At 42.3% G+C, this 18,868-nt stretch overlaps 1 protein-coding gene across 2 annotated transcripts; it reads right to left on the bottom strand.

Moving 5' to 3' along the window:
* On the bottom strand, window positions 4,293-13,090 carry KLF6 (Kruppel like factor 6). Of its 2 annotated transcripts, none has more exons than XM_021387919.1 (4): window positions 12,575-13,090; window positions 9,545-9,932; window positions 7,538-7,661; window positions 4,293-6,990 (listed from the first exon to the last, which is right to left on the bottom strand). In XM_021387919.1, the coding sequence occupies exons 1-4, from the start codon at window positions 12,674-12,676 to the stop codon at window positions 6,939-6,941; spliced, it is 666 nt and encodes a 221-aa protein (XP_021243594.1). In that variant the 5' UTR covers window positions 12,677-13,090; the 3' UTR covers window positions 4,293-6,938. The 2 variants fall into 2 exon arrangements, with proteins under 2 accessions (XP_021243594.1, XP_021243593.1); XM_021387918.1 differs by having other exon boundaries at window positions 9,359-9,932; window positions 12,575-13,087.

Genomic DNA, 18,868 nt, shown 5'->3' on the forward strand with positions numbered 1-18,868 from the left:
ACTAATATTCAGCAATGCTAATTCCAGCTAAATTTATATTGTATTGAAAGAAAGTGCTGTTAAGGAACAGCTTGGCTTACATCAAGACATGTGGTTACCAGATTACTTTCTATCTCCGCTCAAAAACATTTAGAGAATTTCTCATTAAAATTATTTAAAGTGAAATAAGTCAAATAAATCTACTGAAGAGTGTTGTTACATTGCCTCATTTGTGATGAAAAAATGTTGCTTGTTTTTTACCTTCTATTTTAACTGTACATACGAGGCTTTACTTGCCCATTAACAAAATGCATCGCCTCCCAGTTGCTTTCTATACCCCTTTAAATGTTAAACAGAATCGCATAGACCATCTGTTTCCTATCATGACACCAATCCAAAATGGCTGCACCAGCCACCTCCGCACAATAGATCATCCTAAAACACCTTAGCGGTTTTGCTCTATGGAGTTATTTTTCCTGTGACAAATTATAAACCTATATTTCAAGAACACTACCAATCTGTAGCATCCATTGCAATTTTGGAATAGAGTCTCCTTATTTTAACAAAATGTGCTGGTGTGTGCCTGATGCAGCACTTTCTTTAAAGCCACAGGCCCCCTTTGTTGCTATGGTATCCTACAAATGCAGTTAATTTCTTCAGTTAATAATTCTCAGCTAATGATTTTTGAAACATTGAGACTGAAAATATTATGGTTGAATAATTTACACAATGATTACGTAGCAGTTGTGTAACTGAAACTGCAGTGCAAATTGCAAGTCTGTGTCATCAGTCTGCAATCAGAAATATATTTCAACAACAAAAATTCACATTTCTATTTTTAAAAAATAATTTATGTGATGTGCTTTTAAACTCCAGCTATCAAATGTTCCCAGGAAATAGATAAGATGCAGCCATAAATGTTATTGAATCAAAATTTGGTTCTGAAAGGATTTCAAATCTATCTCTTCAGGTTCAGCTCTATGGAGAAATGACTGTCTGAAACCAGTTGAATTCAGGGAGGAATTTCTCCTTGACTTAAATGAGCTTTTGACCAAGGCCTCACAATATTAATGCAGGAACCTGCAAGCCCTTATTTCCCAGGGTAGCTCCAATGAATCCTAGACTGATTAAACCTCTGTAGACCTATGTGCAAAAGCAATACTCCATCTGCTCCTTCTCCCTTATATGTACGAACTGAAGTGGTTATGAGATAGTATTGCTACAGGTTTGATCAAAAATAAATGTCATATACCTAGGGACCATGAAAAAGGGATGAAACAGTGTAGAGGGTAAAAGAGCTAAAGGGAAAAAAATGAAGATACTATTGCCTTGGACTGTATAATCTCAGCAGAGTTATCTTGCCATGTCAAAAGCTCAGATTCAGAAGTACCTGTCAGTGCCTCCTGTCTGCACAACCCCATGGGACGAAGTAAAAGCAGGCAGAGTCTTTTGGAGGGGGAAGGGTGGGGTATAGTCTAATAGGCTTCTTCTTGTTGCCAGAAATAAAGAACTGGTGCACTGATCTTGTTGCCTGCTTTATAAAGTGATGCTAGCTGAGGAAGAAAACCTGGAGAGCTCAAGGAAGACGTGTTGCAGAGATTTCCTTTCCAAACCATTTTGTCTCCAAGGAATTCTCTATGAATGGAGTAAAAAAGGGAGAAAATATTGGTTCTTTCACACTCTTCAGGGCAGAGGGGAAATCTTCTGTAGATGTCCTGCTTCTGCACAGTTAATGCTCCCCTTACCTTAACTCCTTACTCTAGGCAAAGTTTAGGAGTCCCCCAGTATATAGACCATGGAGCTTCCTCTTATTAAAGGTTATCCCTCCCTGTTGTGTGAACGTGTAAGATCACATGCCCCTTTGGGGCTGTATAAATAACACTCTGCTACTTTTTGAAACACTCACTGTAGTGTTTTTCCTTCTTGTCTGTAATTTTGCTGCTGTCATTTGTGAGGTTTACAGAGGCTGTTTTTATTCCTCTGAGCTTTCAGTGCAATTAATGAAAATAAAGAATAAATACTCAGGTTAAGAAGAATGGGAGAGGAAAAAGGCATGAAGGCAGAGGAATCGTACACAGCTTCTAGAGAAGGAAGCATAAAACAGTGTTTGTCTTCAACATGCTGTAACAGGAACAATTCTAGGTTTTGTTTGTGACAATTCATAATATGCTTTAGAAAGAGAGAGATAGTAACATTTAAACAAGATAAATACCCAGTTTAAGAAAATAGCAAACATCTGTCTGTTGTGAACTTTAAAGCCATCTGTATATATAATAAATATAGTTGTTCAAACAAGCTGGGAAACTGATTTGCCCTGCTTGTACTGACCACTTGAAGGCCAGAATTTGTTCACACCCAAGAAAAAAAATAAAAGCAAGTTCTGTTTTGGGTTTTCAGCTGTTTCATCTTGACCCTTGCATGCACATATGTGTGTCTAAATGCACAAACACACTATGTGTAACCTTTGCAGTGAGAAACAAACATGCTGGCTCAGAGGTCCTGTTCTCGCTTTCACCTCAGCTGTAGTTGTTGGAACTTGCTGAGGCTACTAGTCGAGGTCTGCACACTAAGCTACCTGACATCTTTACCCTTAAATTCACAACCCTTCCCATTTGCTCTGGGTTACAAAATCTGGAATTAAGCAAGTCCACCGTAGATGCTCATGTTGAAATGCACTACCCCTGAAATGACTATTGCTTTCAGCTTTGCCATTTCCTCATTGCCCAATAGCTCTGCCAACAGCCTTTACTTTTTTATTTTTGTGAACATCCCCTTTTTTGGTACAATCTCTGAAAAAAAAAAGGGTGGAATCTCAGCATCTCAGTAACATGCTTAATAGCGGATTTATCAGGCCTTCTTTTTGTAATGAAGGTACAGTAAGACACAGCCCTGGATGACACACACCCCATAAGCAGTCAAGAATTTGCCAATCCTCATTCTGTATTACACACCCATTGAACATTTTGGGTGGAGAACCTCCAAGGTCAAGCTCAGTTCTTTAAAAATATTTCCACTTCTAGGCTGTATACAGAATAGAAGGCAAAATGTCACAATCCCTCAACCTCTGTAGCCTTTATTATTTCTGTTGCAACAAGTTTCTCAGAACCCATCTGTTTCACCGTGAGAGGTATTGTAAGTGGTAAAATCTGCTGTTTCCCTCTTATTGCAGATCAGGATTTTGCTTACATTGCCATTTCTTCCTTGCATGTGCAGAGGCATATTGCCTGCTTACTCGCCCACTGCAAGGCTGAGGCACACGGCCAGGGTCTCTCCCCTATGCCCTTTCCACCTCAGTTGGAATGTATTTATTCTTTTTTTTTTTCCTGCAACATTTTTAGAACATTTCTGATTTTAAACTATGAACGTTCAAATTCAGTGAGCTCGATTCACATGCTTCATGTCAAGTTTCTCATCATGCAATTTTGCTATTTCTGCCAATGGTTTTACTCTATGCTTTAGGTATTTTTGACACAAGCAGGTGTGAAACAGAAGCCACAAGGCAACATAAAATGAGTTCTGCATGTGTCCAAAGCCGGTGCACATGCCAGTCATGCTTTGAACAGCCATTGCTCTTGCTGTTCATAAAGGCTTGAAGCTGGCTGGCTGGAGGTCACCAGCAGGTTAGTGACCTACAGAATGCTCAAGTCCATTCATCTGGCCCAGGCAGACTTCCCATGGCTCCTTCCTTCAGCTGTGCCTTGAATGTGTCAGGTTTGCTTCCCCATGGATGGGACAGTTCAAAGGCCCACACCCAGTTAAAACATTTAAGGGCAGGTGCCTCCCACCTGGGCATCTCCTGTTTATTTCCTTCACTGTAAATGCTCACAGAATCTAATTTCCCACAAGCAGAAGCTGTCCTCTGTGCATTCACCACTCCAGAACCAACGATTCAGAATCAAGGCATGGTCTTCCAGTAACAAGCGTGTTAACTATTTATTCTGCTAAGACAAGAGTTGAATCAACGACTGTTCAGATATGGAAGAACATTGTGTTTCTACTGATCAAGGTACTTTCTCACAGGAGCTTGTCTTCCACAAGGCAACCTGACCCAAAGATGTTTGTACACGCGATCAGATGACTCAAGAGAAAGCGTCAACACAGCATTTGGCATTGCTTGGTGTGCGTGCCTCCAGGGAGGAGAAGGATGAAGCCAGACACGTGATGCTGATAAGAATTTCTTTTTATGTTATTCCAATAAAAAATACATTCATACAGAAATATAACAATCTTGCAAAAAACAATTTCAAATAAAATCTTGTAAAACAAAATTTTTACAAAAATCTTACAAAGAGATTCTTTAGATAACAGGGTGCTTCAAAAACAAAAAAAAGAAATTTCACTAATAGAAACTTTTTCTTCTTAAATTTCAAGCAAAAATGTTTTTTTTTTTTTATTTTTTATTTTTCAGCTTGATTGAGGCTCAGTTATCACCTGAACAAAATGTACTTGCTTGTTAAGAAAACTACAGGCATTTGACATATGGCACACAGCCCCACCCCATCCACACAAGTCTGATGGTATTTCACAATTGAGACAAGCCAGTGCAAGTTTAATGGTTTTTGTTTGGGGTAATTTTTTTTTTCTTTTGTTTACTTTCTTGCTTTTCAGAAGTATGGCTAAGCCAAGGACAATGCATTGCAAATAAAGAGTTAAAAAACAAAAAAACCCTCAACTCTAAATAGAAATCCACTTTCTGGAAATTTTATTTGGGGGGGTGGGGGGGGGAGAGGAAGAGGGGGGCGGAAAGTGCATTTTCAGGCAATTTAAAATAAAAATGAAATGAGAATGATTTAAGCCTGTGTGTTCCATAGAACCAGATCACTGGCATATACTTTTTCCTAAACCACTTATCTACATACATTTCCAGGAAAGATATACCAAAGTATTAGCATAGTAAGCAAGACCAATAATAAATAGAAAAAGAAACAGATCACGTGTTTCATTGCATCAACTGTAGTGAGCTGGTTAAAAAAAAAAAATACTGCTTTTGGACAGACTATTTCTATTCTAGGAAAAAACAGTCTTCATTTTAGCTGAACTATGCAAAATTAGAGCTCAACCACCACAACGACTAGCTCACTCACTGGTCCTTCCGTAAGCTGGAAGGCCAAAATATGAGTGTACTTCATCTGCACACAGCTAATATTCTTTTAGCATGCCAATATTCGGTTCATATCATTCTTAAATGGCCACAGATACGCTATTCCAGACAACCTAATAACTACAAAACACAGTCAGCAGTCTGAGAAGGACTGAATGCCAACAAAGCCTTTAGCACACCATTAAGCTAAAGGTAAAGCCTCTAAAAACGCTAGATTTTAATAACTGTATCTCTCATTTTTTTGTCTCCTTAATGACCATATCTGGGGGGGAAATATTTTGATGGGCTGTGGCATTTTCTAGTTCTGCGTTCTAAATTTTTTCCTTTTAAAAAAAATATTTATATATTATCTATATATATACACACATACACAGACTGTACACACAAATATACATACACAATTATTTTTCTGCCCACTTTTAAAAAAAAAAGTAATATAGTTTCTTTCTGTATGACCAACAGATAGCTAGATATATAGATGTGAAACTTGTGCCTTTTAAGCAAATACATCTTTTAATACTTCTGTATCTTTAATATGTATGAAAACTCAACATATTAAGTACAGTTGGGGTGTGTATATACACAGTTGTGCAAGGTCAATATAAAAAGTCTCAAGGTGGCAGAACTGGTCAGGTATTCAATTGGCATATGCATTATACTGTAACACAGTCAAATTGTCTAAGTTAAACAAATACTGTACTGACATGAATGACTTTTCTCTATATTTGTCTTTGTGAAGGAGGACCCTGGAAGTAACCGTTTTTTTTTCCTCATATTATACATTTGATACAGTACAATGCCAGGTGAAAAGAGAGCCTTAATAAAGCATGCATCACCCATACCCCTGTATAAGACCCCCTACAAGAGAAGGTCACTTGCATAAGGCACCATTATTAAGGTCAACAGTGCATTAACAGCTAGAAAACCAGAAGTTAGTCCTCAAGGCATAAATAAGAGAAAAATTAGCTGCATGAGAAAAATCAGTTTTTAACCAATAGTGGTTTTATCCACCCAACAGAAAAAATTATTCATGTTCCATACATTATGTAACATTAGACCAATTGTATTTTAGCTGCTCTTAACTGGAATCAAAACTGCAGTCCTGATTAAAGAATGGAAAAGCATATAGTTCCCCAGAACCATGCAATAACTTTTGTATTATAATGAAAAGTTATAGTTGTGTTACATTTGTAAATACACAGCTTATACAATGGATTACAAATGAGCTCTGTAGCAAGTAAAACAAGCTACTTGACACATTGCACGTTTAATAGCTGCACCAGACACCTAAAGCTCCTCTCACACAGGAACGGGGAGGTCCCCATCTCCATTCTGGCATCCTGACTCTTTTTATTTCCCCCTTCCCTTCTCTGTTTTCCCTCTAAAAAGGTGCAGACAGCCCTCCCCCCCATCCCTTGGAAATGATTGGTGGTCGTCCCATCTCACGAGATATTCCTCACATACAAGACATTCAGACTGTTTTTTTCTCTTACAGTTATAAAACAACCACAAGAAAAAAAATGTGCCTCAGCATACAATCGTCAATAGATCCTCATAGCATACAGTCGCCCAATCATTAACATTCTCAGTGCACATGCTCACGGCAAAGGCTTAGGAGCCACTCAGAAGGTTAGATACCAGTGTATGAGTCCAGGAAACCCCAAACATCACGCACCGCGGTTGCTATGCCGTTTCTTACATGACTTATTAGCCCTCAAAAGACCTTCAAGGAAGAGAGGTCCTGGAGGCAACTGGGTAGGGTGCAAAATGGCATGCTTTGGCTGGAACACGCATCCCTCTGCTCAAGGCTCTTCAACCTTGACGCCTCTTAGCCCACAGGATTCACCTCTTGACCTGTTCAGAGGTGTCTCTTCATGTGAAGGGCCAGGTGGTCAGACCTGGAAAAACACCTGCAAGGGAAGAATCGACGTGTTAGCCTGGGGTTGCAACCATGTTTTGAGACCCCATAATGCAGCCTGGGGAGGAGGAACTGGGTGATCCCCAGAAAAGCTGTGGATGCCCCATCCCTGGAGGTATTCAAGGCCAGGTTGGACGGAGCCCTGGGCAACATGATCTTGTGGGTGGCAACCCTGCCCACAGCAGGGGGTTGGAACTAGATGATCTTAAAGTTCCCTTCCAATCCAACGCATTCTATGATTCTGTGATCCCAGGGCACATGGGAGTATCCACAGTGTCCCCAAGCACCCAGATACTCCAAAGGTACCAACAGGTAACACGATGGATTTCTCAACACTAACATTCCCCATTGGGCTACAAGCTATATCCAGATTATTTTTTCCTCCAATATCAAGATATAATAGTTTCATAAAAATACTAGATGCAATTGTGTCCACCAAGAGATTCCTTCACAAATGAATCTCAAGAAAGGCAGCCTAGATTCACTTTCCACCAAGTGTTAGAAAAAACTATTTTTAAAGGTGCATTTCAGTCACATACCTGTCACAGTGACTACATTTAAAAGGCTTGGCACCAGTGTGCTTTCTGAAGTGTCTGGTTAATTCATCACTTCTTGCGAAACGCCACTCACACCCTTCCCATGAACATCTGTAAGGCTTTTCCCCTACAAAGAAAGCAGATCACACATTAGTCATGACTTCATTCAAACAAAGATCAGTGCTATCCCATTCATTTTCTATGTAAACCTCCTCCACCCCCTAAAGACAGTCGATTCTATTTAATGAATCTGTATGCCTCAGATGCAAAGAAAGCAAAATTCATCCTTCTGATTCCTTCTTAACTCTTTTGCTGTGACAGCACATCAACTGGTCTCATTCTTATTGAAAAAGCCATTTAACAGGTTCACAGGAGACAAAGAAATGCAACCTTCTAACATTCCTGTTCATCTGTAATAGCACCCTGACTCCCAAACAGGTAGTATGGACCTCAAAGGTGATTACAGACGGCACAGAGAGGCTCCCAAATGCAATTAGGCTACTGTATTGCATCAAAGCCCTCTGTCACACACTCAGCTCCATAACATGCAACCTCCTTCTGCTGAGCCACATTTTCTTGGAAGAGCTTGCATGTCACTTTGAGCACTGCTATTTCAGCATTTGAGAAATACCACTTCCATTCCCAGGAATGCCCTCAGCCACACAGCACCAGGACAAGGGTTCTGCAATACCTCTGAGGCTGGCAGCTATTTGTGTCTGCTCAACCACCATGATTTCACTGGAAGATGTTTCTTCCCCTCAAAATAAATTCATTTTATCGGACTTCTGCTTGACAATGGGAACATCCAAGTTTGCTCAGACTTCCCATAAAAGCCACAAAATGCTGAGCTCATGAGTCAAAACAGGATCTGTTCCTTGAATTCTCTTTCCACGTCATGGAGAAAAATACTGCATAGGTCTTTGCACTGGCACACCAAGAACACCAGGCCAGTTCCTTGCAGTAAGCGATGACTACTAAGCCAAGGCATAGCCCTATACATCTGACAGTTGTCACAGAACGACACTGAATATTAATACTCAAAAAGCAAATCAGCACACTACTTCAACCCTAAAATATTTTAAAGGTCCTGAAGAATCTACCTTCCTTACTTGTTTTCCCAGTAACACACAGGACTGTTTTTTTTTTCCAGTTCAGGCTCCATAACAATACAATATTGTTACTCAGTATTTTGGGATGAAATTATACAGTCAGTCATACATTTGCAAGTCCAATTAGGAAGATATGTTCAAAGAACTACAACAGACCGTGGCTTTCCAAGATTTTTGCTGACATGACGGCACACCAAACTGTTACATTATTTACAACTATAGCTGTAATTTATAGACTCAAGGCCTTTGGATGTCTGGTTGAATAGACCCAATGTAGAGTGGACCATGAAGACAGGCTTGTACACTACTTTGTGATCTGTCCAACTTTTGGATATGCCGTTTTTTTTTTTTTTGCAAGAAAATCTCATCTCCCTTTGCTTTAGCAATAAATGCGCACAGAGGTCTAGCATGCATTTTGGCCAGTGGCTCCTGAAGGCCACACGGCTCTGTAGCTTTCCAAGCACTACCCAGTTAACCAAGCTGTTCTTATTTACTATGACAGCGGACTCATTCACAGCCAAGTGTCTTGGTTTTGGCTGGCTGATGAAGGGAATGAGGAAGTGATGTCGTCTGTGCTGGTAAGCCTCTAGCACTATTACATCATCTCTCCAAACCTGGGCTCCCACCCAGCGCTTGTGTAAGGCTGTGAAACCCCCATCATCAGGGGCATTCCCTGCAGGACTTGCCAACTCTTAGCGAGCGTTCGGTTACTAACCTGTATGAGTGCGCTGATGTGCTTTCAGATGTGAACTTTTGGTGTAAACTTTCCTGCAACCGTTAAAATGACACCTGTGAACACGCCTTCTGCCATCTGGCGAGGTGTCCCCATTGGCGGGTGTACCTTTTTCGGCAGTCTTTCCAGCGGTACCGGTACGAATTTTCCCTGGTGAATGCAACTCACCCGGAGTACAATTCCATAGCTGGGAAGAAGGCTCCTTGCTCAGCTCAGGAGACGATGGGGGAGTGGAAGTAACAGATGAACACAAGTTTCCTGAACTGGTTAAAACGTCACTAATAGGGTCAGAGGTAAACTTGGTGGTGGGCGAGAGCTCCTCAGAGCTGTCTGAAGATTCACTGCTCACATCCGAATTCAAACTATTGGTCTCTAAGTTCTGACTGGTAGGGCTGTCCTCCTTTGGGACACATGCAGTCTTCAGTTCAGATTCCTCCTTTTTCTCACGTGCCAGAATAATTTTGGTCCAGAGATCCTCTTGGTTATCAAATTTGATTTCAGATGCAGACACATAGCAAGGTTCGCTTTGAAGATACCGTTCCAGCTCCAAACACGTCTATGTGAAAGGAAAGGGTAAAAAAGGGAAAAGTTAGAAGCTTGCTTAAAAACAAACCCAATTGTATTTTACACTTCAAAAAGCACAAAAGAATGTAGTGCGTTCGATGTGAGGTTTCTTGGTTCAAAACAAATTATAGGCTCCTCCAGCTGTAACTAGGTGACTGCCACGATGAAAAGAAATCGGTTCTGGAGACCTGGGCAGGAGTTCAAACGCACAGCTGAAGGTGCAAGTCAGCTTTAGTTTTCCAAATAGCATTCTAATGAGTCACTCAAATTATCTTCGCTCTCATCATAAATCCATGTTTTTAGGAGGCTGACACTGAAAAGGTCCATAGAGAACCACAACAAATAGTCACCCTGTACTCTCACTCCCTGTCTAATGTCAAGTTGTTTGCATCCCTCTCGCACAAACACAAGGCTGAGAGGACCCAAGCGAACACAATGTGCTGAAACCCCAATGCCCTGTCAGAAAACAAAGCCCTGTTTCAGCATGGCCGCGGAGCTGCTGTCCATCCTGTGGGGACATCAGTGGAGCAGCAGACATCCTCCCATTTCCTGTGCATGAGAACACAGCGCGCCCGACTTTCAAAGAATGTCACTTCCAAGCACACTGGCATGCACGCCACACTGCTCACGCTGCTCTGTGCACGGTTGCAGAAATACGGGGAACTCTGACAACAGGAGAAGTGAGAAAAAGTTCCAGAATAGAAATGTCCTATTCTATACGATGCAAAACGGGAAATTACTCTGAGGTCCTGCTGGGAGTCCCACAATGAACAAGAACTTTATCTACTGGCCAAGAGTACAACTGCATGAGTCATTGCTCTCTTTCTTTCACGCAATGCCAAAGGAGACTTCCTTATAAAATCCTGTCCAACTGCCAAGAAAGTGCTCTGTTCAAACATACATGCAACAGTACATGGAAAGCTCCCCCCTTCCTCCCCCCGACTGCATTCCCCTCCGCTCCATGAAACGAAACAAAACAAAAAACAAAACCACCCTAAATGGGTAAAGCTGTGGTTTTCAGTTGCAGCTCACCTCGCTGACTTTCTAGCCGTTTTCAGAGGAGAACAAAAAAGGGTACGAACTGTTATGGCAACAAGCTGATGTTTTGGGATTTTTCTTTCCACTATAGGAAACGATCCACATGGAAGCATTACACAGAAAAAGGACACACCAAGTTTCCATACCGAACTCTACTTATTTTAGCAAGATCATCACGGTAGCTAAACCTGATCCCAAATGCCATACATTCTCCACGCAGACCCTTCCCATCTGTCTATGGGTGCGCTGTTTTACTGAACTGGGTCACATGTCGTGGCCAGGCCAGGAGTGTGGTCAAAAAAGGGAAAAATAGAAACAAACAACACAAAAACAAGCCCACCAGAGCACGCACTATTCATGCATTTGCCTATAATTGGTTTGCAATGCACGCTGGAAACAAAAAAGGTTTCTATAGGGATGACACAATACTGTATTGATTTTCCAAGAAAATGGGAGGAAATGCATTTATTAGGATCTTGTTAAAGTTTAATATTCCGGGCTAATTTGAATTCCTCATTAGGTAGATTAGTAATGGGGGCCGGAGCGAAGCTCTCTCCGAGTTTAAATGCCTCTGAAGGCTACTGGGAAAGAGGGCTGGCCCTGCGCCAAAAGCCCAAATGCCTGAAGGAAACTACTTAGCTCCATTTCAATCACGTACTATGGAGCTGCCTCCCTGAAAGGGGAAGGGGGGAGGGAAAAAAAGAAAAAAAAAACAAAACATAGGATTGCATACAATTAGCATTGCATACAATTAGTAGGCATGTAAAGGTTGTAACACGTTGCATTTAGGTCTTCTCGGAAATTGGAAGGTTGCGAGGAGGCGGCAGGTTTGGGGCTCGGTCCCCGGGACCAGGGTATGGCAGCGGAGCGGTGCACCGCCTCGCTTGGATCAGATCAGAGCACGAAAGGGCAAGAAAATAATAATAATAAAAAAAACAACCCAACGAAATATGTCCATTAAAGGGAAGGAGCCTCCGTTCTTCCTCCTTTCCGACCGAGGCAATCAGCACTGTCATATGACTGGCAACTCAGCACAGCTCCCTGTGCTGGGAAACAGCTCCATTGTAGATATATATGTACATATACATTGTATATATGCGTATATGTATATATACATTGCATATATGTGTGTATATACAGGGTACATATATATGGAATACATACAGATGAGCACGTACACCGCTGTAGGCTTTTCCCATCGTCGTCAGAAACGATCAAGAATAAAATAACAACAAGAGCAGAACGCGGCCGGTTCGGACGGGCCCGTGCCGAACCCCAGTCCCGCCGCGCGGCCCCGCACAGCGCAACTGCGGAGCTCGGAGCGGCCGTGGGAAGGACGGAGCCGAGGGATGCGCCGCTCCGTGCGGCCGCCGCGGGACTCTTCCCCCAAAAAGCGCCGTCTGATTGCAAAGCGAGACACCTGCTTCCGAGCACCTCTATGCCTTCGTGCTTAATTCTGCCCCAACTCGCTGCTGACACTTTTTTTTTTTTCCCTCCTCCTTTTAAAATCCGCTCATCCTTTAATATGGCTTTAAGAAAAAAAAAAAAAAAAAGAAGAAGAAAACCGACAACAACAACACCGACATCCTGCTTTACCTGTTGCCAATATTCCTCCAGGGACGGCAAGGCCGAGAAGTAGCCCGTGTCGTGCACAATCTGCAGTTCCTGGAAGATGCTGCACATGGGGAGCACATCCATGTCTCAAGTTGCAACAACAAAGTCCGTACTGGCGGCCGCGGACACGGACAGCTGCCTCCTGTGTGCGGGGCTCGAGGGGTGTGTGCGGGGGGTGTCAGCCCTCTGCTCTCAGTTTCCAAGCCCCCCCCCTTCCTCCAGAGAAGAAGAAAAAAAAATTGTATATATATATATATATACAAATAGATAGAAATTAATTCCTTGGCGAGCTTAGGGAGGAAAAAAGACCCGAAGTTTCATGCAAAGTTTAATTGCACAGCAAGGCAGGACGTCTCCCGAGGCGGCCGCTCTCCCCTCCCGCGGCCGGCGGCGGACACTTGCGCAGGAGCGGGCTCAATATTTGCAAACACGGCGCTGGCTGCAAATGTAACCCCCTGCAAAACTTCCCTATTCAAAGCTGCGCCCGGCCGCTCCGCCGCCCCCGCCCCCGCGCCCTCCCCCGCCCCGCGTGATCCCATGACGCCGCCCGCCGGCGCGGCCCAATCTCCGCCACGCACTCCGCGCCCCGCGTGCCAATGATGTCAGAGCAGCCCAATCGGCTCTCGGCAGGCATCGCGGCTCCTCCTGGCGTGACCGAGCCTGGCCGTCACGGCTCCCGCCATTGGTCCGATTCGAAATTCGCCCCCTCCTGATTGGCGAGCTCGGCTGCGGGCTATTTTTAGCAGGGTATATAAAGCGGGGAAGCGGCTGCGTTTTCGGGTTGGGAGGTGTGTTCTAGTGCGGCGAGTGAGCGAGCTCCTCGTGCGGGGGAGGGGAAGCGGCCGCGCGTGGCGCTGCCGGCGGTGGGCGCGGAGGGCGCTGCGGAGCCGCTCGGGCCGTGAGGCGGCCGCCGCGCCGCGCCGCGCTGCGCTGAGCGGGGGGTTGCGAGTGTCTGGGGGTGGCTTCGTGACCGGCTTCGCCCTGAAGACTTTCCCCGCGGGTCTTGTGAGCAGGATCCAGGTGTATTTGCAGCTTGCGTCCCTGCGGGCAGGTCTGCTGCGCCTGGTTTTGTATGTAAGCGGGAATAAATGCTCTCTTCGGATGTGAGGAGACCCTTGCTTGAGTGACGGTCTCCAAAGCACGTCTCTGTGACTGGGGCCTGCCCCGAGCTCCCAGGCTGCTCCTCAGGCAGCATCCTGCGGAAGTTCATCCCATTCTCTGTGTGCTTCCACCAAAGCAGGTGTTTGTCTGTTGGCATCGGAGCACCCACATCCTTAGCGCTGGGCCTATCAGTGATCTGGATCTCTTTGTACAATTAAACAAAACGCAGTTGTTGGCTTTCTGAAGTAGTGTTCAGCAGGAGGAACAAATGCTCCTAATGAGCTTCTTTAATAAAAAGGCATCTAATTTTCCAGTGGTGTTTCCGTCTCTTCTGTTATTTCCACTTCCCTGCTTTTCTCTGTTGCTAGTTACCTACAAATGGTAACTAAAGTACTTAACATTTGGTTCTTCTGCCCACTGTCTTCTGAGAATTCGTGGTCGTAGGAGTCAAAATATCAGAGCTGAGCTTTCCACTCCCCAGCCTCTTACAGCCCATTAATACAGCTGTTAAGCACACAAATTGCGCTCCTGCTCCAGTTTTTCTCTGTCTATGGAGGAAAAAAAAAGCCTAAGGTCAATAATAACATTACTGTATGGTCAGAAATACAAACTGATGCTGAAGATCCAGAACATAAATCCACAGAACTAAGCTCACTTAGTAGGTAATTTTTTTATTTGACTTCACGTGGCCAATCACATGAATATATTTCCGAAGTTGCCTTGCTGACCCTAGATAGTCAGGAAAGTTCGGGTCAGCTTCTGACCAAAACCATATCCTCCAAAGAAACTTGCAGGAAGAAACAAACCACTACCAATAAAAAAAATAAAAAAATAATTTAAAAAACCTTCTTAAGGAAGTGAATTATGCACCTAGTTTGAGCCTACTTTTAGTTGTGTAGAGTAAAATGTTTTGTGGCCTGAGCTGGAACATGAGTTCGAGTCGTAAATAACTCAGTAGCGTACGTCTGGAAATCCTTAGTGTTTGTACAACTGACCTGTTCCCTCTTCGGGTAAGCTTTTAGTTCAGACAAAGGGACAGTGAATGCCACTGTCTGCTATTTATTTATTTGTTTATTTTAAGCTCACCTGTTTTTAGCTGTGCTACATGTACCAGAGGCCTGGGCTCCTCAGAGACTGGGTGAGGTTTACTGTGCCCATGTAGAGTTTGAAACATAAGGGCTTCAATCCCAAGTGTGAAAGAAAAGAATTGTGTAGAGTGAACAAATTTGGTGTTTTTAGTCAGTGTGTTTTTATCAGGACTTAAAATGAAATAGTGAGTCAATAAAATGCTGATGTTTGGGAGACTCTTCCGTGGAATTAAGATGAAGGGAGAGGTGCCAACAGTAGCCAGGCTGATGGAGTGTGAATTAAAGGGAATTTATTGTAGTCTGTGGAGGATATTAAATATGAGGAAAAATTTTAATAGGATTCAAAATGAAAGAAAATTAATTAAAAATACAATTTGGTCTTAATGACTTTCTTTAATCTATACATAGTAGTAAAGTTTCAGATATCCATTTTTTACTACTGGCATTTTTTTAATCATGAACCAGGGTGGAATTTAGCTTGAAAACTTGAAATGACAACATGTTCTGAATAAAAAGAAAGGGAAAAAAAAATCAGCTAGTCCCTTGGGACCACAGCACTTTATTTAGATGTGCCAAGCAGGGACGGTGGCATCTTGATTTAGAGCCGAGTGCTGTTCATTGACGGTAGTGGTGAAGGGTGTCGAAGCATGTGTACAGAACAGGCAGTGCTAATGGGCAGGGAAGGAATACAGCTATTTAGCTGCTTGGATAGATTTCTTGTGACTGCTTTACAGCTGAATCAGGATGTGTGCCCCTGATTATGTAGAGGTAGTCACGGACTTTCTTTCCATCCTGTAAATAATCAGGGTGTTTTTAACTCTGTATGATCTAAGTCATCTATAAAAGTAGCAAAAATGAGTATACATTATATAGGATTACTCCAAATGCCGGTGTTCTGCTTGCAGAGTTGCACAATGGCTTTTAAGTAAGACTGTCCAACAGTTTAGGTAATCAGCCAATTTATCCCTCTAAGGTCACTGATTTACAAATATGTGTAGAGAGAAAAAAAAAAGAAAGAAAGAAACAAACCCTGTGTGCTTTATTTATTTATTAATTTATTTATTTATTGGCTCATTAATTTTGATAAGGTTCTGTCTGAAAAGCTATATTTCCACATTAAATGCCCAGCACTTCTCTGTAGTAACCGCTTTGTCGGGGCTAGTGGAATGTTCCTGGAAAACCTGTGAGCTGGCATAGCAGGCGACAGACGGTGTTTTCCAGGTGGGCTGAGCTCTGCGTGAGGCAGGGGGAGCACCTGTTCTGTTCTGAGAATATTCATGCGATTTTAGAGGGCACATTAGCTTGCTCCGTGCTGTATTCAGTGCTGAGATTTAGAATAGGAGGAAGCCTCCTGAAAATGCTTCATGTGTGCCAGATGCAGGGAGGTTGTGTGGAATGGACAGAAATCAATAGCTAGTGGTTTGATTAGGATAAATGGGCTTTATTTGGGGGAAAAGAGAGAGAAAGTGTGTCAAGTGCACGAAAGCATTGTCAGTTAGCAGAGAGCACTACTTGAAATGCTGTGCTTCTGAGGTGGTAAGTTGCTAAATGGAAAACTAGCATGCAATGTGATTCTAGCACAGATAAAGTAAATGCTCTTTGAGGACATATAAATAGAACTGTTATGAATAGGCAAGCAAGTGGGGTGCTTCCTGATCTGTCACCCTGGCAGAAGCAAAATTAGAGAATTACACTGCAGACCACAATCTAGTATAAGACAGTGATAGCTAAAAGAATTAAAAAGAAATCATCACAAAAATACAATAAGTAAACATTTTAGCAAACATAACCAGAACTTGTTCAGAAGATACAGTAATTTGTTAGGCTAGATGAGTTGTTTCCCTACAAATACTGGTAAAGAATTAACTAGAATGGAGGAAAAAAATTGTCATTAGCTAATGTGGGTCATTGGTTCACCCTCTGTTCACAACTAAGTAAAAAAAAGTGGTTATGTTATTTTTGTTTTGTTTTGTTTTGTTTTTCTCCTTTTTTCTTTTCCCTCCTCATACCAAGCCCAAAGCTATGTCATGTCTGTAGTTCACCTGTTACAGAGCCTTGGAGTTCATTCCTTTAAACTCCTGGTTTTATTTTGTACTCCTAGATGTGCATAAACTGTTGCTGAGAAGATAACGCTGGGAACTGTTATGTGAGCTCCATTAGCGCTCAGAAGCACTATTAGAACAAAAGATGGTGACATATAGTCCTTTTTCAGGCACATGTACTGCAGCACATATTCCTCAAGTCTGTGTACCTTCACCTTGAAGGCAGGTAAATTTTCTGCTCCCATGGCAGGCATTGGAGCAAAATTCTGTCAGTGCTGTAATTACTGGTGACAGTCCTTAATTCCAGGCCTATTCTCAACCAGGTTATTAGACTTATTTCCTCACATGCCAGCTCTGTCTTTCTGTTGTAAGTAGCTCTTTTTTACTTTTTTCTCCCTGATGCACAGATACTGAACATATTTATCAAGAAAACATAGCCTCTTTCATTGTTTTTCCTAGGTGACTAGCAAAGTGTAAGACTGTAATTCTACAAAATCCTCAGTTGTGCAGTCCACTTAGTAGTACACAACCGTATTATTAATAGTTATAAGTTCCATTCAAATAGATATTTTGTGGTTTCTAATATAGCAGATATCATTTATGTGTCTTAAGTATTTAAAAGCTCAGCACTATACAGGGTAAATTAAAACTCCACTTCAAAAACGTTAGCACTTTTTATGGTGTCTGAACTTTAGTATGTCTACTTCTGTAGCAGCTGTCCATAAAATCTTTGAAGTATTAGAAGAGATGAATTTCTAATCTTAAAAAACAAATATAAAATAAAATAATAGGTCATGAATTAGGGTGAAAAAAGGAAAAAGAAAAGCGCACTTTCTTTGCAAAGCATGTTTAGAAAAGATGTGGGTTCTAGAGTAAGCATCCTCATAAGAAGTAACAAATACAAGTAACTGAGACTTGGTTGATGCCAAGTTGCTGGCTGCTTTCAGAAAGTTACTGACGGCTCCCTGAGGTGGAGGAGCAGAAATTGCTATGATTAGTGGTGAAAAAGCAGTTTGAGCTAGGAAAATAAACAGTGTTGCTGGGCATTTTGTCATTTTCTTATGGCCAATTCTTCCTTTATTTTTTTTTTCCATTGCTAATTAGTGACCATTATCTAACAGTACATTGTGCTGGGAAACTTAATTCAGACAAATTTAGGAAATAATGAGACAAGGAACCCAACATATACAAATAATTCTGTGAAGCAGGAGACTGGAGGACTGATGATGGTTAGCAGCACCTGGACTGTCTCCCTTGTGGCTCGTGTCTGTTCAAGTAAGGATTAGTACAAGTATATAGAGTTAGATTATAACTGTGAACTTTCAAAGAAGAATGCTAATAATTATTTCTAAGCAGTGATGCCAATTAGAAGTAGGAACGGCTTGCTTGGAGTCATTGTGAAATTGCCTTTTCTGGGAATTAGTCAAGGCAAGACTAGGCAAGGAGTTATGTGGATGCCCCAGCCAAGAATGGCAGACCTTTACTAGAAATGAACCACTTGGCCTGGGATCCCGTTTCCAGCTCATCACAGCTCTGCTCTAACCATATGCTACGTGTGTTATGTGGGTTGTAAGTTTTGCAAAGGGTTTCTCTTTGCATCACAATACTCCTTTCTGTGGTGCTCGGGAGCAAAACAAAGCACCTAGTATGTTGCTGCAAAAATAGGGGACTTTCCTATCAACAGAGCAAAGGACGATCCTTTTGGCCCATGTAATTTGACTTGTTCCTTCAGTGCTATGGCATAGGATAGCAATCTAACTGTGCCTTCTTACATTGAGAAGTGAGAGCCAGTGCTTGTTGGTATTTTTTTTTCCCCCTCCATTAACATCAGCTGCAAAATTAGATACAGCATCTGATATACACGCGGACATACGCATTGGAGAGCAAAATGAACTGTGGCCTGTCAGCACCTTGCCCTTCTTTGGGACACAGAGAAGTAAACACAGTCGTTAAAGACTCAGCACCATTACCACATAGTGAACCTTTACTCACTGTTCCCACCTATTGTTATTTGAAAGATCCCATTTCCTGTTTTGAGTAACTGT

The sequence above is a fragment of the Numida meleagris genome, chromosome 2, assembly GCF_002078875.1.
Source record: "Numida meleagris isolate 19003 breed g44 Domestic line chromosome 2, NumMel1.0, whole genome shotgun sequence".
Taxonomy (NCBI): domain Eukaryota; kingdom Metazoa; phylum Chordata; class Aves; order Galliformes; family Numididae; genus Numida; species Numida meleagris.